Here is a 10,423-nt window from a genome sequence, read left to right as displayed (position 1 = left end):
AGAGAGAGAGAGAGAGAGAGAGAGAGAGAGAGAGAGAGAGAGGACCTTCCTTATATTGAATTATCCTAACCTTTCCAGCTAGAAACACCATATTCGTATCGTTATCGTAAAACGGAAAGACCACCCCGCTCGATGAATCGATGGTTTCACATATCAATGGAACAGTCAAATCGTGTTGACTCCATATCGCATATTGTCGGTCTGAGTGTCTACTAAATCCAGTGGTTAAGAGACGTCCGGAGCTACCAAGGAATACCACTTTGCTCGCTTTGGTGCCGGCATGACAAATCCCTTCCTGCGACAGAAAAAGAGAGAAAGAGAGAGAGAGTCAAAGATGAGTATTTTGCGCATATTCCGTATATTTCTCATGCCGGCTATCGTTTATCTTAGAATTTGATTTGATTGAAAATTTACGATTCACAGTAGCTACGGCTGAAATATTATTTTCGGCTTACTCGATCACTCTCTCTAACTCGCTGTTGATCATTACTTACCGAAACAACGATACCGGACCTTGGTTCGAAAACACGCAGTTTCTTATCCTTGCAAGTGGTCGCCAGTAGGCTGCCGTCGCGATTCAGCGATATGCTGTAGATTACGTCGGGATGCCTATCGATCACGCTCACCGCCTCGCATCTGTTTATATCCCAAACGATAACGAGATGATCGAAACCGGCGCTGAACAGCACATTCTCAGCTACCGGATGCCACTCGATGTAAGCGACACGTCGCTTGTGCCCTTGCAGCTCCACCAGCCATTCGGTCAAGTTTCTCGAGAGTCCGCCGTCAGGTACATGCCACAGCTTGATCTAAATGAGGATCGTACGAAAGATTACGAGTAGGAAGAATTGCCGACACAAATGTACGCGATAAACTTTTCTTACAGTACAGTCATCGGAACAGGATGCGATAATGTTGTCGTTGAACGGATTCCACTTGATATCCAAGACGGGACCGGTATGACCAGTCACTCGACTCGCGTTGAAGTCGAGACGTCCGGTCTGCAGAATTGAAATATACAACGAGATTAATTACTTCTCTTTTCGTGCGCGCGTAGGGTGAGAACGATCGATGAATCGATAATGGCCAACTCACGCGATCCAATGGTAACACCAGGAACGCTCCACCACCTGCAACCTCCGTCACGACAGCCAGAAATTTGGGATTCACAGCGCAGAATTGCGAATCGTGGGCATTCTTCGTGATCTTGATATTGTCGTAGCATTTTTCTCTCTTGGCCGGCACGCCGTAAACATGCCGGAATTTGCTGCTTCGAACGCCGCGAAACCACGACTGCAAGTACATCATTAGACAGTTGACATTTTGTCACATTCCGCGCAGCCACGCTGCGATGAGACACGCACGAAGAAATGTTCCAAAGAAATATATACGTTCGTGTATTATTTTCGGAAAAAAAGAACTCTCTCTTACTCAGCAACCGTAAAGAAAGAAAGTTCGCGGACAGAGAAACATCACCGACCGACAGTTGGATGAATCTTTAACGAACGCTTCTGATAATAACGAGGTAAAGCTCGGGAACGGGCACGGAGTGCGAGCAGATGGAAGAGGACGGTGCATGTGGAGAAAGAGAAAGAGACGATCGAGACAAATTGACGGCGCGAATGTGAAATCTCTTGATTATTCGCGAAGCCACGCGAATCATTTTTACTGCCGCGTGCAGTGTAGCGCAGCGAGACAGAGCGAATTATGCGACTTTTTCCCATAAAGAATGATTAAGCGAATCGCGAAAACTGGAAGAATCACGCGAAAGGATTGATCTGTACTTTGTTCCGTGATAGAAATGTATCAAACTCGCGAGACACACCGCAAGTCGAGTGTTTATAACTAGTGTATTATATAATTACGTTGTCTTTCTTTCTCTCTCTTTTTCTTTTACTCACTTATTGATCACCTATTCCTTATAAAGCGCAAATAACGTAAGAGATATGTGACACAAAACCGCTCTAAGTGACTTTGCGAACAAACTTACAAGAGGCAAGTTGTAACGAATAACTGTGCATACTCGCGTGCATTGCACAGTTTCGCATATCGAAAGAAAAAAGCAATCCTAAAAATTGTCAAAGATTCTATACCCATTGAAATATATCTATAGCGAAGAACGTCATGCGCAATAATATTCGCAACAAGATGACAACAAGCAGCGCAAAATTTCAGCCGTTTCGAGCGGAAATTTTTCGGAAAAAAGAATTTCTCAGATTTTTCTGTCAAGTCGCTCAGAGTTGAAACGACTTAACATGTGATCTACACTACTTTCATTCCGCTTAATCTAAATTTCATTGCAAATATTGAAACTACTCGAAAGCTAAAATGTTCATCTTGTAGCTTTGGTCCGTTGAAAATGAACGCTTTATATTTCATATTTTCGCAGTTCTCTCTGTACATTTCCACTTGCAAATCACGTAAGAGGATGCTTACCTGTTTATCGTTGGTCATGTTTGACGTAAACGGGATCTACCGTCCGAGACAGCCGGTGCTCGATGAGTACACGTGCGCGGTGGTGAGACGATCGTTGCCAGTGCAGGGTGACACGGTAATCGACAAGCCGGGGCTCATGCATGTGCAGGAGGTTCAGGAGAGGAGGGGACAAAGAATAAGAGAGAGAGAAAGAGAGACAGAGTGAAAGAAAGAGACAAAGACACGGGTATATCGCAACCAACTACACAGATCGCTCTTTCACGACGCTCTTACTGAAAGAAACAAAGAGAAATGAAGTTTGCGCGCCTGATTAGCAAACTCGTTAAATTATATAATCGCGACAAAGTATGAAACGCAATTTCCAGGAGCGTGTCCGACTGAAACGTTTACCTGACATGAAAAAAAAGACAAACATTCATACAACGGCTAGTGAAATTGGATACAAGTTACGAAAACGGCCATCATAGTTGCCGAAGTAGCGACAATATTCTTTTCTTTTTTTCTTTTCTTAACAAAATCTCGCTAGCACGTGCAGTCGGTTAGTCTTTTAAATAAAATCGAGATTATACATTATTGTTACACATGATCGTTGCGAGTTTAAATCGCGATGCATCAAGCGCGATTAAAAACCATTCGTGATCGTTAAAAAAGAAGCTACGAAATCAGACACATTCACATATACTGAATGAAAGGCAGGGATTGCTGTGCGTCGTTCAGTGAACGTTCACTCGCGTCAGACGTCTCGTTTATACTGACAAAAACTATCGTGCTAGGTACATACACGACATGTACCAACGTTCGCAGTACCGAGTTTGTCGTCGTTGAAACGTCATATGATGTTCGTAATCGGCCTACTATGTGCGCACATACACCCGCACCGTGCACACATACACACCCGCGTGCGCTGTTATATGCTGCAGTGTTAAAAAAAAAAAAAAAAAAAGAAAAAAATTTCTATTTTAACATGACAGGAAACCTGTGTCTGAAAGTTTTATCTCGAACTCGTTTGTCTGTCGAGTTGGTTATTGATAACTTATCTGAACAAACATCACAAATTTGGAATTGGTTTATCACTACCTATTGACTGCATGCACTGCATCATACTTCTGTTTCGACCAAAAATCTATCTTAATCCTCAATTGTTATCGTGCTTACTCAATGCGATTAGTAAAAAAAAATCGTTTACTCGTCAATTATAAATAAAACACCTACTAATTCGCCGATTAAAAGAATCATTATTTATGCGGATGCAATACCGAGTTTACAACGATAGTGCAGCATGCAAAACCATATGTGGATTATGATTCTGATATATGTACATTATATTCTAGGAAATATTGAAAAAAAGCAAGAAATCGCGGAAGCAATATAACGCAGCAAGCAGATGTGATCGTCAACTTACTTTGCCGCTAGGCTTGTAACAAGCCCTTGCGTCTACCATGTTGTTCATAATCGTGTGTTGATCCTCGGACCCGTCCAGACCCAATTTCTCTGCCAATTCTTCCCTCGTTCGTATCATTTCACAGTTGGCGATGTTGTATCCCATAGAACCAGCGCCGTCGTTTCGATCCCTCGAGACGCTTCCACACCCAGATTAATTTAACATCGAGTTTACGAATCGACCTACGAAACGTCTCATCGCCTCGCCGGCATTATTTCCCTAAGCTCGTTTATTATTTACTAATTACGAGGGGAAAGAGAGAGAATATAACGTATAACACGTACAATAACGATGCAAGTTAGACACACGCGAACACTTCCGCGCCGTTCCGCGCTCAATCAGTAATCTGTCATAGCTGTTCATCGACCCAGTCGACCCACCGCATACCACCGCGTACTCACGATCAAACCTCGGCATATCGTAATTCAAGCGGCCACGTAATGTTCGTGTGGCGCTGGCGACATGACGCTTGCGCATAAAATAACGCACAATTTACGTTCCTATTGGATATCGCTGATCGTTGTCCTTTTAGACTAAAGGGCCATTTACAATAGCACACGTATACTATAGCAGTAAAAAATTGATCAATCACAATCGATTATTCTTGTAAAACTCCAAAGTTCCTATTCTTGAAATTTTTGCGTCTACATAATTTTCATTGCGCAAAAATTTACTATTTTATAGCATGATGTAAATATAAAGGTGTACCATTGCGCATGATGACGCAATGTGATGATTACGCGTAAGATGTAATGTGTAGTGAACCAATTAGAAATGAGCAGGAATGCAGCCGCGAAATTCAAATGTCCAAAATTAATCGTACATTACTAATTTGTATTTATAACTTAAAATCTGTAATATATACATACAGAGAGAAAGAGAGAGAGAGAGAATAATAATACTAAAAATATATATAGTATAAGTTTGTAGCATTAGATATTCATTGCGTTATTTATATAAAAATACTTATAATATGTTGTTAATATTTTTTTACTTTTACATCTTAATTTTTTATAATATGTAACACAACGTCGTGTGTACCAGAGAGAAACCTGAGAACGGCCACGCCATACGTTTTGGCCGACACCGATTTTCACGCTGTTTGATGCGCCATCTGCACCCATTTTTTAGGTGGAACTACGTTCCCTACGCCCATTTTCAGAGGCTGCTGGTAAAGTATCAATTTGTTGCGTGTCCATTCTATGTCCATTTTCTGGCGATTCGTGTCCGTGCTAAGCGCATAATTGCATGGTTAAGAACATGGACAGTCCATGTTTTCAATCACAACAAATCGACACTTTACCGGAAGCGTTTGAAAATGGGTGTAAGGAACGTAGTTCCACCTAAAAAATGGGTGCAGATGGCGCATTGAACAGCGTGAAAATCGGTGTCGGCCAAAACGTATGGCGTAGCCACTCTCATGTTTCTCTCTGTGCTGTCAGCAGCCATATTGGATTCTAACACTTCTGGACATTTCTGATTGGCTATTATTTTGGACGACTACGCATCCACGGGACTGGTACACCTTTATATTTATATCATGATTTTATAGTATGATTAAACCTGCGCAGTAAAACTTACATGTACGCAACTATTTCAAGAATAGGGGTCCAGGGCTGCGCGTTCCAAACTCCGAGTAGCGGAGTTAATTCAACATCGTTCTAAAATGTGGTGTAACATACTAGATGAGCGGTGCCAAATCGTTCAGAAATTCAGAGTAGACTATACTCATAGCGTGTTCGACTGGCCCTGGGTTAATCACTCCGAGAGCGATTATTGACGTCATAAGTCTCTACTAGCCAATCATAAAGCTTATAAATACTTGTTCGACCAATAAACGTAGATTGAATAACCCAGAGTGGGTTAAAGGGACGTCTACATTGGAAGTAAGCAGTAAGAAGTAAAAAGTAAGAATAAGAAATTGACCAATCATAGTTGATTATTCTTCTCACATTCGACTGTGGTTGGTCAATTTCTTACTCTTGCTTCCTACTTCTTGCTATTTACTTCCAATGTAGACGTCCCTTAAGGATCGTGGCACACAGAAAAACTTAAGCAGTAAGACGTAAGCAGTAAGCAAATTGATCAATCACAGTCGTTGATTCTTGGACTGTAAGAAGAATCAATGACTGTGATTGGTCAATTTGCTTACTGCTTACGTTTTACTGTTTAATGGCCATTTTCATCATTTCTGGTTACATTAACTACTGATTAAATGTGCACGGTGATTGGTTAATCTTGTTAAACGACAAGTGCGATTAGTCAGTTCCAACGGAATAACTAGCCGGTTAAGGTAAAGATGGTGAAAATGACCATAAGTTTTTCTATATGCCACTAGCTTAACCCAGAGCCAGTTGAACATGCTATTAAGCTAGCGGTACACGATGCTTGTTTTCGTGCTGGATTGCTTGTTGGATGGAAATATTCTATTCTGATTGATCCGTCTTCAGAAATGCACCAATCAGAATAGAATATTTTCATCCAGCAAGCAATCCAGCATGAAAACAAGCATCGTGTGCCGCTGGCTTTAGAATTGACCGAGTAGAGTTTTGGAACGCAACCCAGTATGATTAGTCAATTTCTTAGGGTCTTTGTACGTAGAAAAATTTTAATCATAATCGTAAGATCGTAAGAAAACTGACCAATCACAGTCGATTATTCCTAGAACGCAAGGAGAATAACCAACTCTGATTGGTCTTACGACCTTATGGCTTCTGCACATAAGACGCGGTAATGCTTGTTGCGCGGTGTAAGTTCGCGCGACAGCCAATCAATATGTTGTTTTTCCATAAAAGCTAGAAGGTTATTACAGAAACCAGCATATTGATTGGCTGCCACGCGAATTTCTGCCACTCAGCAAGGATTACCGCGTTCTGTGTGCAGGAGCCATTACGGTTACGGTTAAAATTTTTCTATGTGCAAAGGCCCTTAAACCCGTATCAGAGTTGGCGCCTCACTGTGATTGGTCCATTGAGAGTCGGCAGTCGTAGTCGGCAGTTGGGTCGGCCTGTGCAGTCGGTAGTTTGACACAGGCTTTACGCAGGATTCACACCGCGTCCGATGTCCGACGTACGACGTTCGATATCCAATAGGAGAACAGCTTTCTAATATATTGGATGTACAAGTATGACTTTACGGATTGTTTGATAAACAAAACGCATTGATTTGAAACATAAAAATAATTTTTACTTTATTCAAAGTATGCTCCATCGGAAGTCACAACCTTGGCCCATCTTTCAGGCAATAAACGGATTCCACGCTGAAGTCTGGTTGTTTTAAAGCGATCCAGCTATCAAGCCAGATATAGTTAAAATATAGTTAAAAATATAGTTAAAAATATAGTTAAAAATATATAACTAGATATAGTTAAAAATATATATAGCACAAAAAGTAATCATACTCATCATTAAAAGTATATATTTTTGTCTTCACGAGCACCCACTATTTTTGTACTCACGAGCATTACGATGCTACGATTTTGCGATGTTTTCACAACATTACGACATGACCAATGTAGAGCGGCCTTAATACTACTATGAGTGCGTTTTGTAAAGGTCGTTCTACATTAGTTGCAAGTCGATTGCAACTCTTGTTGCGACAGTCAATCAGAAGCGTCAATAGCACCATTGATGCTTCTGATTAGTTGTCGCAATAAGAATTGTGTCTGCTTACGATCGGCTTGCAATTAATATAGAACGACCTTTAGAAAACTGTTTTATTATATCGGATATCGGATGCAGTGTGAATCCTCTATTATGCAAATTTTGCAGGATATCTGACGATATCCAATAGTAGAGTTTGTTTGCTGACGATATCCAATAGTAGAGTCTCTAACAACTCTATCGACTAGCATTTTAGTCTCTAGAAAAATTATTTTTCTATTGAATGTATGCTGTGTTCGTCACTCAAGTACTCTTACTTTCTTTTTATCTCACTCTTGTATTTCGCTCACTTCAACGGCTATCGTCTAGTAGTGTGCACACAGTGTATGTTTCCGAACGCAGCCCTAGTACTCGAACGCAGTGGATGCTTTTCAATTGCTTTTCAATTGCTTAATACACTTGACACACATGTACACAAAACCAGTTTATTAGTCACATATTATCTAAAATATCTTGTAAGATAATACGCAACCAATAAACTGGTTTTGTATAACACAGTGTACGCAACTGGAAAGCACCCAGGGGTACGTTCGAAAACACTGAAAGTCCACGACGGAAAGTGGTCTGGGTGGATGGGCTTGGTGGGGTTAGTGGAGTTGGTATCGAGAGGAGTTTTCGAACAGCCATGGAAGAATGCTCAATGTGACATACTACATGTGTGTTGTGCCTACATATATGTTGTACAAAATGGCTGATCGAAAGCGTTTTTAAAATCATCTAACCTCAAGTCAAATACTAAGGTCTGGTATTCACAATGCTAGAAATCGGTCCGAGTACTAGAACCGAGAAATGTGTAGCCAATAAAATTGTCGCTTTTCTATAAAAGTTTGTGCAAGCAAAATGTTATCTGGAAAGTTAATTGGCTATATATTCCTCGGTCCGAGAACTCGGATCGATTTCTAGCATCGTGGGCACCAGGCCTAAGGAAATTTATACTTATTTATTACTCCTTACCTTTAACATCGTATATATAGACATTTCCCTTGTCATCCTTTTGTATATTTTTTTTAATATCCATGCATAAAATATGACGACCCGGGATTAAATTTTCCATTTTTTTTCACAAATTGTTACTGATTCGTGACTTTTAACGTGCCTCGTATCTCGTAAGAAAATTTCAGAACCTATAAAATACAAAAAGCTTAATAAGCTTTATTTATATTTAAAGACAATATTCTGACAATATACATCACTATAGAAATAAACCTAAACCTGGCTAACCTACACTGCTGTATTTAAATTTTTTATCTTACCGTGATGGCTACCCTTATAGAAATATCATACTGGCCGCGTTCAGTAGAACAAGTTATCAGTGGCCGCGTTCAGTAGAACAAGTGATCAGTAAGCGCTCAGTGAGCTCTTGCATCTGATTGGAGTATAGTTGGAGATCTAAAAGAATATGCCAAATCATATACAAGAGCTCCCTGAGCGCTTACTGGCCGCGTTCAGTAGAACAAGTGATCAGTAAGCGCTCAGTGAGCTCTTGCATCTGATTGGAGTATAGTTGGAGATCTAAAAGAATATGCCAAATCATATACAAGAGCTCCCTGAGCGCTTACTGGCCGCGTTCAGTAGAACAAGTGATCAGTAAGCGCTCAGTGAGCTCTTGCATCTGATTGGAGTATAGTTGGAGATCTAAAAGAATATGCCAAATCATATACAAGAGCTCCCTGAGTGCTTACTGATCACTTGTTCTACTGAACGCGGCCAGTAAGCGCTCAGGGAGCTCTTGTATATGATTTGGCATATTCTTTTAGATCTCCAACTATACTCCAATCAGATGCAAGAGCTCACTGAGCGCTTACTGATCACTTGTTCTACTGAACGCGGCCATTAAGAATCATTGATAATTATTTATTTTCAGTATTAAAAATACTGGATAATAAGTAATTATCAATGATTCTTAGTATGATATTTCTATAAGGGTAATGGTTGTACGAATGTTTCGAAGAACAAAAAACCATAAATAATTTAGTAATTTCATACTGTATTGCACTCTTTGCGCACTCTCCACCATCTCCACCGATTCACACCGCGCAAAAGAGAGTGGAGAAAAGTCACACGAGTGGTCCACGGAGTACGGTTTTCGAACGGCCATGGTCGCATGGTCAGTGTGCCCACTAGGGATTTTCGAACGATCTGAGGTGACAAAATACACACGGGTGATGTTTTCGAACGCACCCCAGTGTGAATTCCGCATAAAGAGGGAAATATGGCTGTACGCCTTCCATAGTATACCATCCGCGCCTGTGTGCCTTCGACCATTTCTCACGTGGTCCTTAATACGGTAAGTTGTCTCACGTTTTTCAGTAGATTTTAATGTTCTGTTGGCGTTAGTATGGGCGTTTGCAGCTATTCGGTTTTTCGTGTGCATCCCCGAACAGTATTGCTTCGAGTTGGTTATATTTTCGCGCGACATTGTCCGTCTTACTTTCTCAACGTAACTTTTACAGACTTGTCGCCGCCTTTGTGTACGACGAGCATTATCTACGATTCATCAACTTGAACGGACATTTCAACATGTGAGTAGATGGTACTTTTCTTGTAATATGTTGCGTCATACGTGCAAGAAAGTTAATGCATTTATCGTTCTTGGCTTCATGTTTGCGATATTTGCGCGAAAAAGACGTATATATAATGCGTTGGGCTATCGATTTACCACAGGAAAGGGAGTTTCCGTTACAAAATATGAAAAGTTTGCCACGTGTAATGAGTTCCCGATCGAATATGAATCTAGTTATCCATACGTTACCACTTCGAATAATCAATAAAAGTTTATTGTGCGTTCTTTGATCTAAAAAAAATTATATATATATATATATATATATATATATATATATATATATATATATATATATATATATATATTTTTTTTTATATAAAA

The 10,423-nt window shown here is 40.3% G+C and overlaps 2 protein-coding genes across 5 annotated transcripts in view; one reads left to right on the top strand and one right to left on the bottom strand.

Moving 5' to 3' along the window:
• The window catches only part of LOC116841601 (coronin-2B-like), a 9,819-nt gene extending 5,522 nt beyond the window's left edge, over positions 1 to 4,297 (bottom strand). The window contains exons 1-6 of one of the 3 annotated variants that reach the window (XM_032809712.1): positions 3,839 to 3,983; positions 2,437 to 2,708; positions 1,096 to 1,293; positions 885 to 1,001; positions 495 to 809; positions 71 to 295 (exon numbers count right to left, since the gene is read on the bottom strand). In XM_032809712.1, the coding sequence (XP_032665603.1) occupies positions 71 to 295; positions 495 to 809; positions 885 to 1,001; positions 1,096 to 1,293; positions 2,437 to 2,454 (873 nt within the window). In that variant the 5' untranslated portion in view covers positions 2,455 to 2,708; positions 3,839 to 3,983. Of the gene's footprint in view, positions 1 to 70; positions 296 to 494; positions 810 to 884; positions 1,002 to 1,095; positions 1,294 to 2,436; positions 2,709 to 3,005; positions 3,286 to 3,838 lie in introns of those variants that run through there. The other 2 variants (XM_032809713.1, XM_032809711.1) reach the window with 2 other exon arrangements.
• Positions 4,298 to 9,712: 5,415 nt separating this feature from the next.
• Positions 9,713 to 10,423, top strand: part of LOC116841658 (ATP-dependent RNA helicase p62-like) — an 8,492-nt gene continuing 7,781 nt past the window's right edge. For both annotated transcript variants that reach the window (XM_032809882.1, XM_032809881.1), the window contains exons 1-2: positions 9,713 to 9,826; positions 9,993 to 10,061. In XM_032809882.1, the coding sequence (XP_032665773.1) occupies positions 10,060 to 10,061 (2 nt within the window). In that variant the 5' untranslated portion in view covers positions 9,713 to 9,826; positions 9,993 to 10,059. The remainder of the gene's footprint in view (positions 9,827 to 9,992; positions 10,062 to 10,423) is intronic.

This window comes from Odontomachus brunneus, unplaced genomic scaffold (genome assembly GCF_010583005.1).
Source record: "Odontomachus brunneus isolate Ranch 3 - 2012 unplaced genomic scaffold, Obru_v1 Obru_scaffold_017, whole genome shotgun sequence".
NCBI lineage: Eukaryota > Metazoa > Arthropoda > Insecta > Hymenoptera > Formicidae > Odontomachus > Odontomachus brunneus.
Note: the sequence above shows the minus strand (reverse complement) of the source record. Positions and strands in the feature narration are given on the sequence as shown.